This window comes from Callithrix jacchus, chromosome 12, assembly GCF_049354715.1.
Source record: "Callithrix jacchus isolate 240 chromosome 12, calJac240_pri, whole genome shotgun sequence".
Taxonomy (NCBI): Eukaryota; Metazoa; Chordata; class Mammalia; order Primates; family Cebidae; genus Callithrix; species Callithrix jacchus.
This window is the reverse complement of record NC_133513.1, coordinates 42,403,977-42,429,361: the sequence shown is the minus strand read 5'-3', so window position 1 is coordinate 42,429,361 and position 25,385 is coordinate 42,403,977. Positions and strand designations below refer to the sequence as shown.

General features: G+C 40.5%; 1 protein-coding gene across 14 annotated transcripts in view; it reads right to left on the bottom strand.

Moving 5' to 3' along the window:
* Positions 1–2,491: 2,491 nt before the first annotated feature.
* Positions 2,492–25,385, bottom strand: part of BMPR1A (bone morphogenetic protein receptor type 1A) — a 168,011-nt gene continuing 145,117 nt past the window's right edge. For 10 of the 14 annotated variants that reach the window (XM_078345379.1, XM_078345375.1, XM_078345378.1 and 7 more), the window contains 6 exons: positions 20,848–20,992; positions 15,426–15,618; positions 13,118–13,415; positions 10,296–10,471; positions 8,192–8,322; positions 6,541–8,105 (listed from right to left, as the gene is read on the bottom strand). In XM_078345379.1, the coding sequence (XP_078201505.1) occupies positions 7,980–8,105; positions 8,192–8,322; positions 10,296–10,471; positions 13,118–13,415; positions 15,426–15,618; positions 20,848–20,992 (1,069 nt within the window). In that variant the 3' untranslated portion in view covers positions 6,541–7,979. Of the gene's footprint in view, positions 2,901–6,540; positions 8,106–8,191; positions 8,323–10,295; positions 10,472–13,117; positions 13,416–15,425; positions 15,619–20,847; positions 20,993–25,385 lie in introns of those variants that run through there. The other 4 variants (XR_013524845.1, XR_008475461.2, XR_013524843.1 and 1 more) reach the window with 1 other exon arrangement.

The window sequence follows — 25,385 nt, the reverse complement described above, 5'->3', positions numbered from 1 at the left end:
CCTGCATAACATATCACTTACTGATCCACATCAGACTTCTCGCTGGCAACAAGGGATGCTAGAAGATCATGGAGTATCATCTTAGAATCTCCAGCCAAACTCCTAGTCAAGTATGAGGACAGGATCAAGTAACAAAAATTGCTTTTAAAATGTCTGATGAAAATCCCTCCCAGAGCAGTGTAGGTCTTTCGGTGGAGACTTCCACTTTTTTGTTTTTTTAACACTTACCTGCATTTCACTCACACAGCAGAGCAACAGATACCACCATCCGGATTCTAAACGGGCTTTTCAAAATGGCTCCTCCCTTAAAGAAAAACAATGGGGGCCCATATTTTTTTCTTCACCTCACCTGAAAAAAAAATATGTTTTGAGAGACAGAGTTTTGCCCTGTTGCCCAGGCTGGAGTACAGTGGCATGATCTCAGCTCACTGCAGCCTCTGCCTCCAGGGTTTAAGCAATTCTCCTGCCTCAGTTCCCAAGTAGCTGGGACTACGGGTGCACCACCATGTCTGTGGTGTGGTGCCTTTTAGTAGAGACGGGGTTTCACTACATGTTGGTCAGGCTGCACTTAAACTTCTGACCTCAGGTGACCTGCCCACCTCAGCCTCCCAAAGTGTTGGGATTACAGGTGTGAGCCACCGTGCCTGGCTGAAAATTTTTTCAATATAAACATTCCATACTGATTTTTAGATGATGGTAACGCTTCAAGCTTCCTGCATAATGTTTAGAATATGAGCCAGGCATGGTGGCATGCACCTGTGGTCCCAGCTACTCAGGAGGCTGAGGTGGGAGGATGGCTTGAGACCGGCAGTTGGAGGCCACAGTGCACTATGATTGTGCCTGTGAACAGCCGCTGCACATTAGCCTGGGTGACAGTGTGAGACTTTATAAAAAAGAAAAAATTAGGATATGAGCACTGAGGATGTAGGGAGATTGAGAGATCTGGCATTGACTTAGATTTCATTTGAACAAAGACCAAGAAGCGGCTGGGCGCGGTGGCTCAAGCCTGTAATCCCAGCACTTTGGGAGGCCGAGGCTGGTGGATCACGAGGTCGAGAGATCGAGACCAACCTGGTCGACATGGTGAAACCCCGTCTCTACTAAAAATACAAAAAATTAGCTTGGCATGGTGGCGCGTGCCTGTAATCCCAGCTACTCAGGAGGCTGAGGCAGGAGAATTGCCTGAACCCAGGAGGTGGAGGTTGCGGTGAGCCGAGATCGCGCCATTGCACTCCAGCCTGGGTAACAAGAGCGAAACTCCATCTCAAAAAAAAAAAAAAAAAAAAGACCAAGAAGCTTCTAAGACTCAGAGGAGCAATAGGTAGGCCACACATGTTCCATCAAAAAATGTGAATTAATTCCTATGTCAAAAAGAGATTATAGGCCGAGTGCAGTGGTTCATGCCTGTAATCCCAGCACTTTGGGAGGCTGAGGTGGGCAGATCACCTAAGGTTGGGAGTTTGAGACCAGCCTGGCCAACACGGTGAAACCCTGTCTCTCCTAAAAATACAAAATTAGCTGGGCATGGTGGTGCACGCATGTAATCCCAGTTACTCGGGTGGCTGAGGCAGGAGAACTGCTTGAACCTGGGAGGTGGAGATTGCAGTGAGTTGGGATTGCACTCCAGCCTAGGTGACAGAGTGAGACTCCAACTCAAAAAAGAAAAAAAAAAGTGATTATGGATGAACCTTTCAGCAGCCCTAGTCCTTGTTCCCATCCAAAAAAAAATTTTTTTTTTTTTTTTGAGACAGAGTTTCGCTCTTGTTACCCAGGCTGGAGTGCAATGGCGCAATCTCAGCTCACCGCAACCTCCACCTCCTGGGTTCAGGCAATTCTCCTGCCTCAGCCTCCTGAGTAGCTGGGATTACAGGCACGCACCACCATGCCCAGCTAAATTTTTGTATTTTTAGTAGAGACGGGGTTTCACCACGTTGACCAGGATGGTCTCAATCTCTTGACCACGTGATCCACCCGCCTCAGCCTCCCAAAGTGCTGGGATTACAGGCTTGAGCCACCGCGCCCGGCCCCAAAAATATTTTTTATATGTGCCATTGCACTTGAACTAAGCTGCCATCTGGATCACAGCGTTGAGGTGACTTTCCCACTTCTGCTGGTACTGGCACTCACACATTTAAGTCTCCATGCCTGCAACAGTGCGGCTGACAGTAGGTGGCCTCTGCTCACTGCTGGCTGGCCACTGTCAGTGGATCATGTCCACCCAGTAAAGACTATGCTCCAAGGGTGGAGCCAAGGCTGTGTAGGAGCATGCACCTAACTTAAGGATGACATGTCAGAAATGGTCAATACACTAGAATCAGCAGACAAATGTTTCTCCAAGTGAATCAGGACTTAATAACTGATATTAGTGTCTGCTTGAAACACAAAGATTAAACCTATTCTGGAAGAACAAGGACTAGACAATTCTGTTTCTTAATGTCTGCTCTATTAATAATATTAAAGAACCTTCGAATGGAGCAGTAAGACTAACAGATTGTTGGAAAGAAGAAATGAATACATTTATTGTTTCCATAGACAGAAAGCAAGCTAGCAAGTATCAGCAGGCCCCAGAAATCACCGAGTCTTCTTTACCAGGCTGCATCACAGCACCTGCGGTTATTCTGAGAAACTCTTAAAATGACACTGAACAGAGACTCCTGTCAGGCATCTGTAATAGGCTATCTCCAAACACGCATTTGAGGAACATTAACCTGTGCCACATCTTGTCTGTGATTTAACATGTTCAGTTCACTAGGAAAAGGCAGCAGAAGGCACTTTGCTGGGATGAATTCACATACACTTGAAAACAAATGGTGGGACTCAGTGCAGGTGGGGAAATGACCAGCGTTGCCCAGCAGGAGGAAAGCTCTCCAAGGCTCCACTTGCCACTGCAGCAGGAGTACCTGAAGGCCAAGTAAATGCATCCCATTACTCTAGGCTCATGAACTGCCAGCAGGAATGAAAATGAAAAGCTTTGTGGGCAGCAATATGGCAATGTTTTTCAAAAACCTTAGACTTTTCCCATCTTAAAGGATCTACTAAAAGTTCACATCCACTAGTCCCATTTTCAGAAATGTAATATAAGAAAATAAAGATTTATGTATAGGATGTTCAATATCTATTTTTCAAAAACAATGAGAATAATCCAAACATTCAATAGGGATTGAACAGAGAAATGACTCCATGTACTTGTTTGAATTTTGTGCAGTCATTAAAAAAATGTTCTTAATGGCTATTTAATGGCATACTAGGATTTTAATATAACAACAAATGCAACATAAGAAAGAATGAGGCTAGGTGAGGTGGCTCACTGCTGTAATCCCCACTTTGGAAGGCCAAGGCGGGTGGATCACTTGAGGTCAGGAGTTTGAGAACAGCCTGGCCAACATGATGAAACTCCGTCTCTACTAAAATACAAAAATTAGCCCGGCATTGTGAGGTACACCTGTAATCCCAGCTACGTGGGAGGCTGAGGCTGGAGAATCGCTTGAACCTGGGAGGCAGAGGTTGCATTGAGGCAAGATCAGCCTGGGTGACAGAACAGGACTCTTATCTCAAAAAAAAAAAAGAATGAAAAGAAACACTCAAACATACATAGTGGTAATGCCTGGCAATAGGATTTTGAGTGATATTTATTTGCTTTATTCTTTCCCGTTTCCCAAAATTTCTCCCATGTGTTTTCATAATCAGAAAACATTTTGGTCGGGCACAGTGGCTCATGCCTGTAACCTCAGCACTTTGGGAGGCCAAGGCAGGTGGGTCACCTGAGGTCAGAAGTTCGAGACCAGACTGGCCAACATGGTGAAACCCTGTCTCTACTAAAAATACAAAAAATTAGCCAGGCGTGGTGGCAGACACCTATAGTTCCCGCTACTCAGGAGGCTGAGGCAGGAGAATAGCTTGAACCTGGGAGGTAAAGGTTGCAGTGAGCTGAGATCGTACCATTGCTCTCCAGCCTTGAGCAATAAGGGCAAAACTCTGTCTCAAAAAAAGGAAGAAGAAATGTTTGTCTTTTTATTTTTATTCTTTTTTTTTTTTAAAGAGATGGGATTTCACTGTGTTAGCCAGGATGGTCTCAATCTCCCGACCTCATGATCCACCTGCCTCAGCCTCCCAGGATGTTGGGATTACAGGCATGAGCCACAGCACCTGGCCTTGTCTTGTTTTTCAAAGGAAAAAATCCTGCAGTATAAAACAGGTTTAAGAGTTCTCTATCTACACAAAGGCAAGTGTGTACCTACCTGTGCCCCATACTGGGTTTCTGGTAGCTGAAGTGCACATCTCAGGAACTTATGTATGCACACTAATTTACTTGTGCTAAAAATCTCAACAGACGACTTCTGATGCACAATACCATCTGAGTGTAGCATCACAAAACACATCACTAAAGTGTACTAAAATAAGGTTATTTACTTAAAAATGATACATTGGACATAATCTGTATATAGAACAAAGAAAGTAATAGTAAACTTAGTAAGGCACCTTTGAAACCAGATGCTGTACAAAATACATTTAGTGTGTTACATATCAAAGACAAATCTATATTTTTGGTGTTTTACAATTGCATGATAAAACTGCTTGCTTTTACCCTTCTTTCAATGCCTATGTACAGTTTTCCCTAATGAAGCTATAATATACAATATATACTACATTTCAGTTTTTAAATGGGTCAGGACAAAGGTCACTAAAAGGGCTTAAATAATTCCCTAGAAAGCAGACTACAGAGCATAAGCTAAAATTATAAGATTTAATCCTTTGCAAGAGTCATATTCACATGCTTTCCTTATGGGACCATCATTACACGTGGCTTCATAGGATGCTGCCCTGGATTTTGGTTCTTATGAATGTGCCTTCTCCCTGCAGTTTCCACTGTGACTCGAGATGAACTGCGGCACTGCTATTTTAATGCCTGACTCAAGTCAGTAATAAATACAGCTACTTTCAACATTACGAGGGCTATCACAACTTTTTTGTTAAAATAAAAATCAGTATTTCTGCTGTTGAAATTATTTTAGATATTTAGAAACATTTCAAAACAACATCTATGGAAGTGTGTGTGAGTTTATAAAAGCTGCCCTGGAATAAATTATTCAATATCAATGTGGATCTTGGGCCAATTCAAAGATGCATGACTCTAAAAATTATAGTGCATTTTTGTTCTAAACAGAACAAAGCATCTGAAAAAAAGTATTGATTGAATAATCAGAATCTGGCATATTCTAGGAAAACATAATTTAAAAAAACTATAGGTCACTTTCTAAGTTTAGAAACACTTCTGGACACTGGAAAGGAAATGTAAAACAGTAAAACAACTTTTGTGAAAATATTTCCCAAGAAATCGGATTCAAGTTTTATACATCAGAAACTTGTTCGATAGGAAAGCACAGTAACAGCTTAGGATAAACAAACTGGAGCAAGCCCTAATGTGCCTTTAATCCTAGAGCTCTTTGCCAGCATAAAGAGAATTCACAAGGAGAATTCTCTTTGACGGTTAACGTTTGCTGTTTATAGTCAGGTAGTCCGGGGTTTTTGTTTGCTTTTATATTTTAATGATTTAAAGAGATATCTGAATGAAGCTACACATTTCAAAAACACTAAATTGCAAATGGGACCAAATAATGGCTTCCAGGGTTTTACAAATTTACTAACTATGGTACTACATAATACTTCTTGCTGGTCTATTCTTTAAATATTTCACTTACTCAATGAGCTTCAGATTTAAGAATAATGAGTGGAGAGACAAAAAAAAGTTTAATGCAACATTTTTAGATTTTTAAGATTCCAAAAATGGCAGATTTGCTTTTTAAAGAACATGTTATACCAGAAAATGTAGTTACTAAACAAGTTTCTAAGGTTAACTCTTGATACCACTTTTACTAGACCAAGTTAATTTTTAAAAACCGTAATAGTGGGCTCATGTACTGGCTGTAATTTTTTGCTTCCACATACCATCTGAACATTTCCAAGAATAAACTTTGCCTGTCATTATATATTTTATTAAGATAAATGATTTTAAAGACTTATGGTATCAAGTCAAAAGTAAACCAAGGTTAGTTTTAAGTAATTTGGATGTTCTAAGTGTGATCAAATCACATAGCAACTTAGATTAAAATATTTGTATTTCTCAGTATACAAATGGGGAAAAACTCTGAAAAAGTGTTATTGGGTATTAACCATATGCCAATTTATTTATTTTGATGAACACTTCAGACTTTAATTATGGTAGATGAACTTATTAAAAAATGGTTAAGGCAAGTTTCGAATTTGTGAAATTTGATGTACATACAAATTTGTAAGTTTTAGCCTTAAATGAAAGTCAAATTTTGGTAATGGGTGGACACATGCTAATTTCCTCCCGTTTAATTTGAACCTTTTTAACTATGTTGTGATATAATCACATTTATATTATAATCAAAGAAAATGATCTCACTTGATGTACCCATGAGTTGTATGCTCAGACTGAGATTGATATGTAAAAGACATTATAGACGTGTAATAAGTTCATGTAAACCAGAATTATTTCTTGAGATAACAAGGCATCTATAAAATATGTACCATTTTATTGAAGAACAGTTATACAGTGTAACTACAGATACTGACTAGATACTAAATATTTCTGCCTGATTTTTCATTGTCTTCACAAGTTAGGAAACAGAAATCAAAAAACAAAAAATCTCAAGACATATTTAACAGTTGATAAATTTATAACAGCTCTGACATATGAATTTCTAATTAGAGAATCCTTTCATTTAGAAAAACTGAGATGATATTACCCTAATGAAGTTTTTGCCTGAAGTTAACAAAGTCCTGGATTTGATGATATATTACTTTGAATGCATTAATTCTCAAAATTCATATTTAGTTCTACTTTATAACATTCCTTCCCTTAAGGATGGGATGTGAGGTACACATGAGCTGGCTTCTACAGTATGAATGTATGTACATATATAAAGTATGGTTATAAAGGAGTGGGTGATTTGCAAATAAAGCACATTATATACAAAATATAAATAACTTCCCTTTTAAAAGTTACTGAGAATAAAGAATACAGAGCATGGTTATAGGCACTTACATTGCTATCAAATGCAGGAATTCACTTCAGTAAGAAGTGCTTTCTTTGTAAGCATGGTTCATGGCATTGGAAATTCCAACTTTGGAGAGGATGCTTTCCATGACAAAAACAATAACTACCAAAAAAAATGGTGGTATAAGGAAAACAGTCCAGATTTATAGATGCTTTAAACGTCTTTTGGCCTTTGTATCCTTTCACGTTAAAAAATAAAGCTAGTGGGGAAGCTATCACTTTAAGGTAAATGGCTTGTATGAGATTGGCGAATCTTGGTCAGATATTGCAATTTTTAAAGCACAAAACCACCGGCCACCAATATCTTCCTGTGCATGCATATAAATTATTTTCTACTAATTCAGATGGCAGCAGAGGAATCCTGTCGTGCATGTGCATGCACACACACACATCATTAAGGAAGGCAGGACAAACTATCATAAACTGAGCAGTATCCCAAACACATCATCATCTATAGGCTGTTTTACAAAGGTAGAATACAAACGTGCTGAATATCTCAGGTAGAAGGCAAAGTCTGTTTCTCCATCTTTGCTGCGCTCATTTATCTTCTTAAGGCTTTCACAGAAAGCACTGTTTTATGAACAGGCAATTCAGTACCCAGAGATTGACTGGAGACATTAATCAGGATTGAAGTCTTGATGCAGTTCATAAAAACCCATTTTTAAAAAGGCATCAAAAACCACATTTAAAAGCTGTCCATATATAAAGAATGAAGTATTTAGAAGTTCCCAGCTTGTATTCTAAGAAGAGTACTGAAAGGTTTAATATTAGCAGCCTGTGAACACATAGTGAAGAGTCAGAGAACCAAGTTAACATCCTTATTTCACTCTAATTCCATCCATTCTATGGGTAAAAACATTTCTTGCAGTCTAGAGTTTCTCCTCCGGTGGTTTAACCATCAGATTTTTACATCTTGGGATTCAACCATCTTGGCAAGTGTCTTCTTGATTCTCAATGCTGTGAGTCTGGAGGCTGGATTGTGGGCCCAGCACTCTGACATTAGCTTCAAAACTGCGCGTAGACACTGAAACATAAAGAGAATGTAGTGAGCAGAGAATATTTTTGGTGGCATTTACCAATCACTTCTTCAGGAGACTGAGTTCCACTCACTTCATCACTGTTCCACCGATTAGACACAATTGGCCGCAAACGTTTGACACACACAACCTCACGCATATCTTCATATGACGGATCACTCGGTACCATGTTGTAATATGGCAATTGGTACTCTTCCACGATCCCTGTCAGGAAGAAAACATGGGCACAAAAATGATTGCTGGACAAAGTACACCAATCTATTAAGGATCTCTTGCTAAACTATAGAACTAAAACAGATTCTTAGACAAAAAAAACACAGACACGATGATTCACTCTTAATAGATCTATGTTTTCCTCTTATTTATGTCCAACTATTTCCCTACCTCCACTAGGGATGTCATCACATCTGTGATAGAGTCCTTCAACAAAGGGCATTCCAATCTTACTTAAAAGAAATATGCAGCTGGGCATGGTGGCTCATGCCTGTAATCCCAGCACTTTGGGAGGCCAACGCGGGTGAATCACGAGGTCAAGAGATTTAGACCATCCTGGTCAACATGGTGAAACCCCATCTCTACTAAAAATACAAAAAAGTTAGCCAGGCATGGTGGCGCATGCCTGTAGTCCCAGCTACTCGGGAGGCTGAGGCAGGAGAATCGCCTGAACCCACGAGGCGGAGGTTGCGGTGAGCTGAGATCGCGCCATTGCACTCCAGCCTAGGTAACAAGAGCGAAACTCCGTCTCAAAAAAAAAAAAAAAAAAAAAAAAGCAAGGTGAAATCAGTCATTTACCCTAAAGAATAATCTAATTATTTACTTACATGGTTGTTCCTACTAATGAATAGTTTTTATTATTTTGTTTCATTTTGCTCTGCAGTAGAAAGACTTAGGAGGTGTAGATAAAGGTTCACACAGCAAGTCTGAAACCTTCCCTTAGGAAAGGCCGGCTTGCAAGATTTGGCCTTGGCCAGTGCCTAGATACACGAATGGTAAACAGTTCCCTACATGGATGTAAAACTTCCCCAAAACAGTGAGGGTGGCTCACCACTCCTGGGCTGCTTGTGCAAACAATGTGGTGTGTACTGCACGTCTGGTTTCCTTGTGGAATTCCGGTACATGTCAGGCAGAGGACACCTATGTGACTACCCTCCAGTAAAGTCTCTGGGCGCCAAGTCTCTAAGGAGCTTCCCCAGATGAGAGAACACTTTGTATGTGTTGTCACAACTTGTGGGAGGAATGAAGCATACCCTGACTAAACAGGGCAGGACTCTGGGAAGCCTCACCTGGTTTTCTGACCTTGGCTGATTTTGATTTGTATCCTTTCACTGGGATAAATGTTAGCCATGGGGACAACCACATGCCGAGTCCTGAGCTCTTTCAAGTGAAATTACACAACTTGAGAGCAGTCTTGGAGACTCTGACATATGTGACATCTAAATTATGTAACTGCCAGCAATTGTACCCCTACATATATACCCAAACAAAGGAAATCAGCAAACCGAAGAGATGTCTGCACCCTCATGTTTGCTGCAGTACCCTCCACAAGATTTGGAAAAACCTAAGTGACCATCAACAGATGAACATACCAAGAAAACGTGGCACCTATAAACAATGGAGTATTCAGCCATAAAAAAGAAATGAAATTCTGTCTTCTGCAATAACATGGATGGAACTAGAGGTCATTATTTGAAGTAAACTAAGCCAGGGACAGAAAGACAAACTTTACATGTTCTCACTGATTTGTGAGATCTAAAAAGCAAAACAACTGAATTCATGGAAGAATAGAAGGATGGTTACCAGAGGTTGGGAAGGGTAGCAGGGGGCAGGGGGATGTTAAATGAGTACAAACAAAATGGAAGAATGAATGAGACCTGGTATTTGATAGCGTTAACAGTGGGGACTACAGTCAGTAATAACTTAATTGCACACTTAAAAATAACTCAAGGAGTATAACTGGTTGGTGAAACTCAGGATAAATGTTTGACGGGATAGATATCCAATTCTCCATGATGTGATTATTACACATGGCATGCCTGTACCAAAATATCCCCTTAACCCATAAATATATACACCTACTATGTGCCCACAAAAAATTAAAAAATAAGTTATATAACTGGAACTGTTATTTTTTAAATGATGAGTAAATAAATATAATGTGAAACTACTCAAACTCCTACCTCCTGTGATACAACGACGAGCCATCTCCCAAATGATCAGGCCAAAGCTGTAGATGTCAGCCATGATGTAGGGCTGGAAGTGGTTTTTGTTCAGGCTTTCATCCAGTACTTCTGGAGCCATGTAGCGTTTGGTGCCCACCCTGGTATTCAAAGGCACATCAACTTCATTTGTGTCACTGAAACAAAAGAAAGCCAATGTCCAAGTTGAGGGCCAAGAATAAAATAGTTGATCTTGTATTTTTGTCCCATTTTATAAATTCTTTCTCCTTGGGGCCAGAATTGTGGAATTTAGCATTTTTCAGATTTTCTTTCAATACATGCTACACACTACGTGATCCTCAGCAGGGTTGGGGCAGCACTCTTAATCAAACTCAAGTCCTTAGTACTGTGTCTGCAGCAAAACACTAAGTCCGATAGTCCTACTCAACTGGATAAAGACAATGCACACCTCACATCCATTCAGGTGAGGTTTTGTCACCAAATAAGTTTGATGCCTCTCTAGGAAATAGAACAACGCTGAATATAAGAGAAAGTAAGGCCAGGAGTGGTGGCTCATGCCTGTAATCTCAGGAATTTAGGAGGCCAAGGTGAGCAATCACCTGAGGTCAGGAGTTCAAGATCAGCCTGGCCAACATGGTGAAATCCCATCTCTCCTAAAAATACAAAAGTTAGCCAGGAGTGGTGGCACATGACTGTAATTCCAGCTACTTGGGAGGCTGAAGCACAAAAATTACTTGAACCTGGGAGGCGGAGACTGTACCACTGTACTCTAGCCTGGGGAACAGAGTGAGACTCTGTCTCAGGGGAAAAAAAAAAAAAAGGTAATGTGTTAGATAATTATGTCTGAGAAGTAGTGAATAAGGAAATAAGAGGAATTGTTTGCTTTCCCCACTCTCGTATGATACACTCAGGCTTTGTGACACAGGATTACATTTTCTTCTTTGTGGGTCCAGTCAACTTAGTTCTGCTGTTAGCAATGCTCACATGATCATATTGACAATCAGTAATAATTACTCTAAAGCACTGATCAATATAATGTGTTGTATTTTATTATAGCATCTGATAAATATCTGGACCAACAGATACTACACTGACTCAGAACACTGTAACAGATTTAAATGTCTCTTATAGTTGTTTTAAAGACTGGTACTTTTATGTTATGGCCTAAAATGAATTCTGAAATGTATAGCAGCCACTCCATTCTACAATTACAAGATTAAAATAGTTTCAGTGGTTTCCTAAAAATTTGTAGTTTCTTTCTTTTCTTTTTTTTTTGAGACAGAGTCTTGCTCTGTTGACAGGCGCCAGGCTGGAGTGCAGTGGCACAATCGCGGCTCACTGCAACCTCTGCCTCCCGGGTTAAAGAAATTCTCCTGCCTCAGCCTCCCTAGTAGCTGGGACTACAGATGCACGCCACCACACCCAGCTAATTTTTGTATTTTTAGTAGAGACAGGGTATCACCATGTTGGCCAGGATGGTCTCGATCTCTTGCCCTGGTGATCCACCTGCCTCGGCCTCCCAAAGTGCTGGGATTACAGGCTTGAGCCACCGCGCCCGGCCAAAATTTGTAATTTCTAATTCTAACACTTGTATTTGCTTAAAAATACTGACATTATCAAGTGGTGATAGAAAAATAACATCCTTATCTCCACTGCTTATTGGTGTGCAAACTGAGGCACACTCTTGAAAGAAATATGGAACACACCATAGTCTAATATGCACAAACTTGCTGCCTCAGCAGGCCCTTCTCTAGGAATCCATCATGAATAAATACTTGTACAAGTGCACAAGGATCGAATATATAATATATGGATTAAATACAACAATGTTCATTAAACTTTCTAATAATCAACTGAAGGCACCTTTACTGTTCATCAGTTTGGTTTTAAGAATAAACTACAGTATCTCCATATATGGAATATTCTGCATCTGTTCAAAAGAATGAGGTAGATTTACATCAGCTGAAATAGAAGGATGGCTAAGACTATAGAACAGGAAATCTGGCCGGGCGCGGTGGCTCAAGCCTGTAATCGCAGCACTTTGGGAGGCCGAGGCGGGTGGATCACGAGGTCAAGAGATCAAGCCCATCCTGGTCAACATGGTGAAACCCCGTCTCTACTAAAAATACAAAAAATTAGCTAGGCATGGTGGCACACGCCTGTAATCCCAGCTACTCCCGAGAACTGCCTGAACCCAGGAGGCGGAGGTTGCGGTGAGCCAAGATCACACCATTGAACTCCAGCCTGGGTAAGAAGAGCAAAACTCCGTCTCAAAAAAACCAAAAAACAAAAAACAAAAAAAAAACCAACAACAACAACAAAAAAGAAATCTGGATGGGTGTGGTGGCTCACACCTGTAATCCCAGCCCTCGGAGGACTGGTGAGCCTAGGAGTTTGAGATCAACCTGGGCAACACAGCGAGACCCCATCTCTGCAAAAAATAAAAACATTAGATGAGTGTGATAGCGCATGCCTGTAGTTCTAGCTACTCGGGAAGCTGAGGTGGGAGGATTCCTTAAACCCATGAGGTTGAGGTTGCAATTGAGGTTGCAATGAGTTATGATCACTATACTGCATTCCAGCCTGGGCAACTGCATGAGACACCGTCTCAAAAAGCAAACAAACAAAAAGATATCAAGAATTATGTATAGGATTAGGAGAATGCAATTTTTTGTAGAAAGAACAAACCCCCAACTATATATTTATGTAACTAAAAATGAGCATGTGTACATTTTTAGAATTCCATTATCTTGAATACAAATAGGGAAATGTCTTTTGGAGATCAAAATACTTTCGAAACAGTAGGGCAAAGAACCACTCACCTGTTGAATTTAACAGCAAGGCCCAGGTCAGCAATACAGCAACTCCCATTTTTCTTGATGAGGATGTTTTTGCTCTTCAGGTCTCGATGAGCAATTGCAGGCTTTCCTTGGGTACCATAAATTTCTGTGTGCAGGTGGCACAGACCACAAGCAGCTGAATAAGCCAATTTGAGCAGGGCTCTGGTGTCCAGTGTAGCACATTTCAGGAAGTCATAGAGAGACCCATTTTCATGGTAATCAGTAATCAAATAGAGCTGAGTCCAGGAACCTGTACCTTTAATGTCTGCTGCTATGAAACCTGTCCAGTTGATGAGTTTAAAAGGTTAGTTAACATCAGAGATGGCCAGGGAAAAGTAATGCTCATTCTGGATACTGAGAACTACTTAGGTATCATGTGCAGATAATGAAACTTTAATTTGCCTGACATCAAGTCATAAATATGTCACTAAAAAATTTTATTTCTACAATTTACACATATAATTGTACTTCTATAATAAATTTATAAATCTTAATAATCATGAAAATGATAATATGACTAGAAAAAGATCACATATTCTGGGCATGGTGGTTCATGCCTGTAATCGCAGCACTTTGGGAGACTGAGGCAGGGAGATCACTTGAGGTCAGGAGTTCAAGACCAGCCTGGCCAACATGGTGAAACCCCGTCTCTACTAAAAATACAAAAAATTAGCTGGGCATGGTGGCGCATGCCTATAATCCCAGCTACTCAGGAGGCTGAGGCAGGAGAATTGCCTGAACCCAGGAGGCGGAGGCTGCAGTGAGCAGAGATCGCACCATTGCACTCCAGCCTGGGTAACAAGAGCAAAACTCCATCTCAAAAAAAAAAAAAAAAAAAAAAAAAAAATTAGCTGGGTGTGATGGCATGTGCCTGAAGTCCCAACTACTCAGGAGGCTGAGGCAGGAGAATCACTTGAACCCCGGAGGAGAAGGTTACAGTGAGCTGAGACAGAGCCATTGCACTCCATCCTGGGCAACAGCGCAAGACTCGATCTCAAAAAAAAAAAAAAAAAAAAAATCACATATACAAATAACCTGGAAAATATCATCAATCTACATGATTCTCTAGTGGAAAAGGCTCTCAATTTCAAAGCAAAAAGTGGACACTTAAATAAAGTTAAGAATGTTCAACCAAGAGTTAGCTCCTAATTAAGCCAATTCCCATTTGCCCATCAGTGACTCATCGCAGCTGCCTTTTCAGTCTGGCTCATTGACTGCCAGGTCCACGGTCCTGCTCTCTTTTCCTTTCTCTCCTACCCTCTTCCCTCCAGAAAAAGGTCAGTTAGTGCTATGCCCTGAGCTGAGCTGAATAGTGCTCCCCAACAAAATTCATGTCTAAAATCCATGTTACCTATAAATATAACCTTATTTGGAAAGAGGGTCTTTGCAGATGTAATCAAGTTAAGATGACCCATACAGAATAAGGGTGAGCCCGAATTCAGTGGCTGGTGATGTTATAAGGTGGAAATATGGACCCAGGCACCCAGGGAAGGCCACCTGATGACAGAAATGGAGACTGGAGTATTGTCTATAATCAGCCAAGGAACACCAAAAATTCCTGGCAACCACTGGTAGCCAGAAGAGGCAAGGAAGTTTCCACCCTAGAGTCCTCAGAGACAGAATGGCTCTGCCAACACCTTGGTTTTAAACTTCTAGCCTCGAAAACTGTGAGTTTTGGTTGCTGAAACCACCCAGTGTGTGGTTAATTGATAGAGCAGCTCTAGGAAACTAATACAGTTGCCTGCTTGGCAATGTGCTATGCACTCTCCAAATTAAAGGTAGGAAAACAGGAGACGAAGGGAAAAGAAAACTCAGGATAGCCAGATCGGTTTATGCATCTGACCAATCAGCTCATACCTACATTACTTTGCTACTGTGTAAATACGGAGGCTGGTGGGGGGAACACACATTAAACACAGAACATACAACGAAGCAGCATGTTGGGCTGTTGAGGTTACGAAAGGCAAAAGGCATATATGTTAATGTTACCCTAGACCACTGCTTAAATTATCTATAAAAGACTGGGTTTTCATTACTATGGGAGTAATCCAATAAACTAGTATTATTTTCCATTTGAAACTCACTGCTCTTTCTTCAGCTGGTTAGTAAAGAAAGTGCTTGGTTGGAATTCCGGACTGTGTTGTATTTAAATCGTGTATTCTGTCGGGCTTCCTTTAGCCAAATGTATATAGCTGAGCTCACACATGTTTTCAAAGCACATATGGAGGCTTCCACCTGCATCCCACTAGCCTTGTCAAACATGAAATTGACTGAATCAGTGTGTACCTACCAAGTATGTTTTCATGGCGCATTAGCACAGTTTGGTAGATTTCTGTTTCTCGAAACCAGCTGGCTTCTTCAGTGGTAAAAAATACTTTGACAGCCACTTTTTCGCCACGCCATTTACCCATCCATACCTCTCCATATCGGCCTTTACCAACTTGCCGGACCATCTGAATCTGTTTGGCAATAGTTCGCTGAACCTTTAAAGAGAAAAGTAACATGTTTGAGCTCTTGATGAACGAAACCCTTTAAGACTGGCAATGGGGTAGTTCATCTCATCAAAAAGCACGGTGTACCCAACCAACTCCAATTAAAAACTTAGAAGGTACTTTTTTTTTTTTTACATGGAGTCTTACTCTACCACCCAGTCTGGAGTGTAGTGGCGCAATCTTGGCTCACTGCAACCTTCACCTTCTGGGTTCAATTGATTCTTCTGCCTCAGCCTCCCAAGTAGCTGGGATTACAGGAACCCACCACCATGCGTGGCTAACTTTTTTTGTATTTTTAGTAGAGATGGGGTTTTGCCATGTTGGCCAGGCTGGTCTTGAACTCATGACCTCAGGTGATCTGCCCACCTCGGCCTCCTAAAGTGCTGGGATTACAGGCATGAGCCACTGTGCCTGGCCATAATGTACTTTAAAGCATGAAACAATGTACTGTGATATTATAAACAGGTTATTCAATGTGGCTGGCTGCAAAAATGGTGATAATAATTCCCTTCCCCTCCCACTGCATACAGCCATGGGTAGTCTTGGCCCACAGACTCAGAGCTTAGGCCACATAACTTGCTTTGGATAATAGAATAGCAAACGTGATGCAAGAAAAGACCTGACAAATGTTTGTGCACTGGAGCTTGCACTTTCCTGCTGCTTTGGGAACCGTGACCAATGAATAATGGCAGCATGAACTGCTGGCCATGCATGTAAACTGTACCACCTAGCTCTAGCTGAACAAATCTAACAAGTGGACTCCCCTGCAGACTCACAGACTCATGAGAAATAATTTTTGTTGCTTCAAGGCACTAAGTTTGGGGTAGTTTGTTATGCAGCAAGTCCAAATGACGGTTAAAAGATCTTAAAAATTCGGCCGGGCGTAGTGGCTCACACCTGTAATCCAAGCACTTTGGAGGCAAAGGCAGGCGGATCATCTGAGGTCGGGAGTTCAAGACCAGCCTGACCAACATGGTGAAACCCTGTCTTTATAAAAATAAAATTAAAAAAAAGAACTTAAAAATTCCATTTCTAAGACTCCACATGATCTGGCCTGTCCCTATTATTTCCTGTGACCACCTACCCGTAAACCTCTTGTTTGACTTATCTCAACTTTCAGAATTCACTCAAGCTTATTCCTGTCTCCGTGTCTTTTTGAATGTCCAGTTCCTATTTAGAGTGCTATTTTCTCACTTAAATACCTTCAAAGCACACACAACCTCTCAGTTGCTCCACTTAACACGATCATAACTTTATTCTTATTTACATATGTATTTGCTTGAATTCCATCCCCTGCTCACAGAATATAGGTATTTATTTGGGACAATATCAGAAGTACTTTAATATTTGTTAACTACAAGATGTACACGGACTGTTATCTTTCATTTTCGGAAGCATTAGTGATCATTCTAAATTAAAAAGAACGCTATATTCCAAGTTGGAAATGCTTCTAAAATAAACTAAATTTTGTGCAAACCTAAACTGACTTCATGTATCATTTATTATAGAATCCTTTTGAGAAAGAGTCTCGCTCTGCTGCCCAGGCTGAAGTGCAGAGGCACAATCTCAGCTCACAGTAACCTCTGCCTCCCAGGTTCAAGTGATTTCCTGCCTCAGCCTCCCGAGCAGCTGGGATTACAGGCATATGCCACCAAGCCTGGCTTATTTTTGTATTTTTAGTAGAGATGGGGTTTCACCATATGACCAGGCTGGTCTCACACTCCTGACCTCAAGTGATCTACCCGCCTCGGCCTGTAAGTTTTTTTTTTAAGTCAAGATTATTAGGTATAATTTATATAAAATGTACACTTTTTGAGAAAAGTACAAGCCTTAGTACAACAAATCTATATCATGTAATCACCAACACCACAAATAAAATACAGAACATTTTAATCATATAAAAAAATTCTCACTTTTTGGCGAGGTGCGGTAGCTCACGCCTGTAATCTCAGCACTTTGAGAGGCCAAGGTGGGTGGATCACCTGAGGCCAGGAGTTTGAAAGCAGCCTGGCCAACATGGCAAAACCCCGTCTCTACTAAAAAATTACGAAAATAAGCCAGGCGTGGTGGCACACGCCTGTAATCCCAGCTACTCGTGAGGCGAAGGCAGGAGAATCACTTTTGTGTAGCCTTTTGTGTCTGGCTTCTTTCATGTAGCATAAAATTCTTTTGAAATACACCCACTGCTGCTGCTACATGTGTTGGGAGTTGTTCCTTTTTACTGATGAGTAGTATTTCACTGTATGAATGTACCAGCATCTGTTTATTCATTTACCAATTCATGAGCTTTGGGGTTGTTTCCAGTTTATGTCTATTATAAATAAAACTGCTAAGAAAATTCACATTCAGGCCTCTGATGGGATAAGTTTTCATATCTCTTGGGTAAATAATTAGCAGAGGATTGCTTCATTGTAAATAGAGTATGCCCTTAACTTTCCAGACAATTGTCAAACTTTTTCAAAATGGCCATATCATTTTGCATTCCAGTCAGCAATGTATGAGATTTCTAGTTGATCTACATCTTTGTCAGCACTTAAAATTGTCAGTCTTAGCCATACTAGATGTGTAGTAGCATCTCATTATGCTTAATTTGCATATCTGCTGGTGCTGAGCATCTTTTGATGTGCTTTTTTGCCATTCTTATATCTTCTTTGGGGAAGTGTCTGTTCAAATACTTTGTCCATTTTTTTTAACTGGGAGTGTCGTATTGGAGTTGTAAACTATCTTTATATATTTTGCACAAAAACCCTGTATCAGATCTGTTTTGCCAATCTGATTTGTCTTCTCATTTTCTTAACAGTGTCTTCGAAATAGCAGTTTTAAATTTTGATAAAACCTGATTTATCATTTAAAAAAAATGATTCATGCTTTTCTTTCTTTCTTTTTTTTTTTGAGACAGAGTTTCGCTCTTTTCACCCAGGCTGGAGTGCAATGGCGCGATCTCGGCTTACCGCAACCTCCGCCTCCTGGGTTCAGGCAATTCTCCTGCCTCAGCCTCCTGAGTAGCTGGGATTACAGGCATGCGCCACAGTGCCCAGCTAATTTTTTGTATTTTTAGTAGAGATGGGGTTTCACTATGTTGACCAGAATGGTCTTGATCTCTTGACCTCGTGATCCACCCGCCTCGGCCTCCCAAAGTGCTGGGATTACAGGCGTGAGCCACCGCGCCCGGCCTCATGCTTTCTATGTACTGAGAAGTCTGCCCAAACCAAGGTCACAATACTTTTTTTCAGACATTTTCTTTTAGAGGTTTTAAACTCTCTTGAAATGCTGCATTTCAAGTTAATTTTGCATATAGAGTGAGGAGGTAAGGGCTGAGATTAACTTTTTGATAAATGGATTCCTGATTTTTCCTGTACCATCTGTTAAATGGACTGCCTTTTTCCAATTGAATTACTTGGGTATCTTTGTTTAAAAAGAAACAAATCAATTAACCATTTAAGTGCACGTCCCTTTCTAAACTCTATAATCTGTTCCACTGATATACCCTTAAGTTAGTACCAAACTGTGATCATTATTGAGCTTTACGGTAAGTTCAGAAATCAGGTAGTGATTCCTTTGTTCTTCTACTTAAAAATTGTTTTGGCTCTTCTAGTCCTTTGCATTTCCATGTACGTGTTAGAATAAACATTAATTTATATAAAAGTTGGCTCTTATTTTAATTTGGATTTAAATGAGATTACAACCAATTTGAGAAAAACTGAAATCTTAATACTAAGTCCTCAGATTTATAAACATCTCCATTTATTTAGGGCTTTACTGATTTCTAGCAATGTTTTATAATTTTCAGTGTGCAGGTCTTACATAAACTTTGTTAGGCTTATTCTAAATATCTCATGATTTTTGATGCTATTTTAAATGATACTGTTTTTTAAATTTCTTAATTGTTGCTAGTGCATATAAACTCAATGACATTTATATAATGATTCTGTATTCTGAAACCTGATAAACTCAATTACCGGCTGTAGTAGTTTTATTCTATCATTCTTGGGATTTTCTACATAAACAATCATGTCTGCATATGAAGGCAGTTTTACTTTCACCTTTCCAATTCAATTTGAGTTATTTAATAAGATAAATTATAAAATTAGGATCAGGTTGGGTGCGGTGGCTCACATGTCTAATCCTAGCACTTTAGGAGCCAAGGTAGGAGGGTCGCTTCAGCCCAGGAGTTTGAGACCAGCCAGGCCAACATGGCGAAACCCTACCTCTGCCAAAACACACACATACACATACACACAGACACACACACACACACACGTTAGCCAGGTGTGGTGGTGCATCGGGTAATCCCAGCTACTTTGGAGGCTGAGATGAGTATTGCTTGAACCTGGGAAGCAGTGGTTGCTGTGAGCCAAGACTGAGCCACTGCACTCCAGCCTGAGCAACAGAGCAAGACTGTCTCAATAAAATAAAAACAAAACAAAATAAAATGAAATTAGAAGAGACAGTTTCTTTCAACTAATACCATTAAAAACTAAAACCTATCTGGATATCTAGTGTTCATAATACAGGTCCTCTCAAATAAGAGTTCCCTCAACCCATAAATCTGAGTATTTCTGTATATAAATGAACCTGCTGGGATGGATTATCTTTTTCCCCTGCTACCAAGAATCACTCTAACTCTGTTGGAATTTATTTGCAATCCCTTAAAAAATTATTTTTATTGAACTATGTTTTGGTAATAGTTTTTTTATTTTTAACTGAACTGTATCTTGGTAAAACACATTGAATATGTTTTGGTAGTATACTGAGAGAAGTATTCTCTCTAAGAATATCTGTTGAAGAAGCTTCTTTTTTATTTCAGAATCTGAAATAGTTACAGTTCCCTCAATCAATCAGTATAACCTTATAGATGCAAGAAATCTTATATCTGATTCATCTTTAAGTTGGCTGGTAAAATGCTTAGAGCAAATCTTGTGAGCTAACTCTTGCCCTTCATACAGAACTTCATGATCTAACTTTCCCTGCCCTCTCTACAGGACTTGATTCCTAATATTGTTTATAGCTCTATCTTACTTGCCTATTGTATTTTTCTTGGTTTGTATTTCTTATTTTTTAACTAATTTCACCTTGCAATACTGCATGCCTCTTTGTAAATAAGGAGAAAAAAATGTGTCCAGTATTGTTCCCTGATCTGCAGTAATTATGCTGTCCAGCAACATGAGGACACATTTTAAATTAACACACCGTTCATATTTACATGAACTTTCAACTTACCAATAAAGGTAGTCCAGACCCACTACCAGAACTTTGTGACTGATCAATAAGGTCTTTTAGTGATTCTCCAACTGGAATAAATGCTTCATCCTGTTCCAAATCACGATTGTAACGACGTCTGCTTGAGATGCTCTTGCAATAATGTCTTTTAAAAAAGCAAAAAACAATCTATATTAAAAATCAAAAACTATAGAACCCTAAGGTAAGAAAAATCTTGACGTTCTCTACACAGTTACCCTTCCTTCAGACAGAATCCTACCCAAATTAGCCTTATCAGTGGATAATATATACTGGTAAATACATCTAGAAATGGAGTTTAAGTTCTATGTATCATACTAAAATGGAAAAATGTCTATGCTGTATTGGTACATAAAAAGAAACTATCAAAATCAGATATGAAGTGTTATCCTAGCTATAAAAAATATACAACTTCAAAAAAATCACAATATAATGTTCTCTACATTCCAACCCAAACCTTGAAGTCCTATTTTCACACTTTTGCCAACTTGACAGATATGAAATGCCTTCTTTTTTTTTTTTGAGACGGAGTTTCGCTCGTTACCCAGGCTGGAGTGCAATGGTGCGATCTCGGCTCACCACAACCTCCACCTCCTGGGTTCAGGCAATTATCCTGCCTCAGCCTCCTGAGCAGCTAGGATTACAGGCATGCGCCACCATGCCCAGCTAATTTTTTGTATTTTTAGTAGAGATGGGGTTTCACCATGTTGACCAGGATGGTCTCGATCTCTTGACCTCCTGATCCACCTGCCTCGGCCTCCCAAAGTGCTGGGATTACAGGTGTGGAGACCCCGCGCCTGGTGAAATGCCTTCTTTTAATGTGCTTTTCTCTGGTTACTAGCGAAATTGAACTTTTTTCCCACAGTTCAGTTTTTTTCTGTGAACTGCCTGTTAATATTTTTAACAAACACATGTGTTTGAGAATCTAGCTGTATTGCCCAGGCTGGAGTGCAGTGGGACGATCTCAGCTCACTGCAACCTCTGCCTCTCAGGCTCAAGCGATCCTCCCACCTCAGCCTCCTGAATCGCTGGGACTACAAGTGTGTACCACCATGCCCAGCTAATTTTTTTTTTTTTTTGTATTTTTAATAGAGATGGGATTTCGCTATGTTGCCCACGATGGTCCTGAATTACTAAGCTCAAGCGATCTGCTATGTTGGCCTCCCAAAGTGCTGAGATTATAGCCATGAGACACTGTGACTGACCAACCTATTCATGTTTATTGCACATTATTCAACCGAACTGTCCCCTGAACTCTTTTCCTCACTGATTTGTAGAAGTTAATCTGTACCAAATCTTGACAATGTGTTTCAACGATCAACTCAGTCTGTGATTGTCACAGCATTCTCTTTAAGGCATTTTTGTCAGTTTTTAAATTTTAGTATAGACGAATTAATCTTTTCTCTTTTCTCCTGGGATCAGGAGTTGATTCTAGCACAGGAGTTCGAGAAGAGACTAGCCTGGGCTCAAAGCAATCCTCCTGCCTCAGCCTCCCAAAGTGCTGTGATTATAAGATTACAGGTGTGACTCACTATGCCTGGCCTGGTTTTAACATATGGATTCTCTCATTTAGTCATATGATCCATTCAGAATTTATAATATATAATGGAAATTAAGAAACAAAGTATTTTCCATGTAAATAGCCCAATGTGCTTAACCATTTTTAAAATAATTTTATTTTAAAAATTTATAGGGGTAACTGACTCAAATGGTTTAAAATTCAAAAGGCACAAGAGAGTATATGGCAAAAAAAAAAATCTTCCTCCCAGCTCTATCCCTAAGCTATAAAGTTCACTTCCTTAGAAGTGAACTATTTCCCTGTTTCCTTAGAAACAGAAGTACTTCCGGTTTCTCTGGTAATTTTCTGGAGACCACTGATGCCATTCTGCACCTTGCTTCTTACCTGGGAAATCATTTCACAGAAGTACATGAAGTATCACCCTTTTCTTTAATGACTAGATAGTATTCCACTGTATGGCTGCTAAGCATTCACCTACCGGTTATTTATTTACTTACTTACTTAGAGGAGTCTCGCTCTGTCACCCAGGCTGCAGTGCAATGGCACAATCATGGCTCACTGCAACCTCCACCTCCCGGGTTCAAGCAATTCTCCCTGCCTCAGCCACTTGAGTAGCTGGGTTTACAGGTGCCTGTCACCACGCCCTGCTGATTTTTGTATTTTTTTAGTAGAGATGGGGTTTCACCATGTTGGCCAGGCTGGTCTTGTACTCCTTGACCTCAGGTGACCCACCCATTTCGCCTCCCAAAGTGCTGGGATTATAGGCATGAGCCATTGCACCCAGCCACCTACTAGTAATATTTAGACTGTTTCTAGTCTTATTGCATGGGAGTGTGAAATACAATTTTCTACCATATCTGCAGTAGGAATTACTGAATTTGGAACTTTGATGGAGTGCCCTGCTGACCTCCTTAAAGGCTGCACCAGTTGGAAACTCTCTACCAACTTATGAGAGTGCCTGCTTTCCCTACACCTTTATCCCTACCCTTGTGTTATAAACTTTTAGAACTCAGTTTTAAACTTTTATCTAATTTTATATTTACAGAACTGAATATTTAATCTTATCAACATCTTTACTCACCTACCCTTGAATGTCATACAGTTCTCCATGGCTTGGCAACAAAAAAGCAGTCCCTTTGTCTCATCCTCCCATCCATTTTTCACTTCTTAGAATAAAAAATTATGACTTTTTGAAGCTTATTTAATATTTACCTCATTCTTTTTTTTTTTTCTGAGAAGGAGTCTTGCTCTGCCACCTAGGCTGGAGTGCAGTGGTGTGATCTCAGCTCACTGTGCAACCTCCGCCTCCCAGGTTTGAGCAATTCTTGGGACCCCCAAGTAGCTGCAACTATAGGCACATGCCACCATACTAGGCTAATTTTTGTATTTTTAGTAGGGTTGGGGTTCCGCTAGTTGGCCATGCTGGTCTCGACCTCCTGATCTCAAGTGATCCACCCACCTCAGTCTCCCAAATTGCTGGGATTACAGGAGCCAGCCAGCACACCTGGCCCTCATTATTTCTAAATGGCATCCTTACATTTGACATTTTAAGTTTTTCAGTCTTAGGCTTTAACTACTGACCTTACACTGAATATTTATAAACTTTAACTGTTGACCTTACACTAAATGAATATGACAATTTAAGTGTTCATTTAACACGCTGAGGCTTCCCAAGATAGAAATACTTCCATTCTCACATTCTCCCGACACAGTTAGATTATTTGTTTAGCTCAACATTCAGTGCTTGCATTGTTATGACTACATAAACTCTATCCACATGTGGCCCTCGCTGTATATAACATGACTATTGTTTTCTTTCCTGCACGCCCTCTTTCCCGCTTCCTAGAGCACAGGCAAAGATCCACTACTTTGGAGGGAGAAGCAGCAGCAAAGTATTTCTGCCTCTTGGGAATGTGGAGGAAATGCTCCCTGTGCCCTGACCAGGTTAAGATCTTCTGATGCTGAGAAAGAGGAGAAGATGACACCTTTCTCTCTCCTTGTGGGCATAGGATCCTACAGCAGGACCACATAGAGGTCAGCTACCTCTGCAGGAGGAGGTGCAGGAGCCCTGAGGAAGCTGCCCTCTTAAGTTCTAGTAACACAGAACCTACCTAAGGACATCAGGCATGCCCCCTCACTTTCCACCTGTCCTCTAATGTGAATAACACGCAACAGCAGATGACCTCTGCGGGAGGAGCAAGAACATGAACTGTGACTCCCACAGAGGTACAACCATGTGTAAGAGCTGAAAGCTAGGGGGGAAGCAGGAATTCAGAGAAAAACCCTTCCATCTGCACTCAAACCCCCACTCCAAGCAAATGAACTCCAAGCCCATCACTGAAGGAAGCTGAAACTTGTGTGGCATTGAAGGCCCAGACCCAAACACTGAACAAAACCCTAATCCAAATCTACTCCTGACTAGACTGAACACCTTCTGCTTATCAACAACCTAAGAGGAGGTGAGCCCATTTCAGGAGTATGTATTTATCTCAATGTCTGTTGTTCTTTTCAAAACTGATGTATAATAGTTGTACATATTTTGGGGGTACATGTGATACCTTGATGCGTGTATACAATTTAAAATGCACAAATCAGAGTAACTGGGATAGCCATTACCTCAAATATTTATCTTTTGGTAGGGAGGAGGAGACAGGGCCTTGCTCTGTCACTCAGGCTGGAGTTCAGTGGCGTGATCTTGGCTCACTGCAACCTCTGCTTCCTGGGCTCAATCTTCCCACCTCAGCCTCCCCAGATGTGGAGCAGCTGGGACCACAGATGTGCACCACCATGCCCCGCTAATCTTTTATTTTTTGTAGAGATGGGGTTGCCCAGGCAGTGTCTTTGTGTGGGGAATATTACAATTCTTCTCTTAAAGATGAGCAACTTTGAAATATACAATAAATTACTACTATTAGTAATTATATTTTTGTGCCCCATAATCAATGTGTCTTCATCCCCTCTCCCTCCAACCTTTCTACCCTCTGTTATCTGTTATTGTACT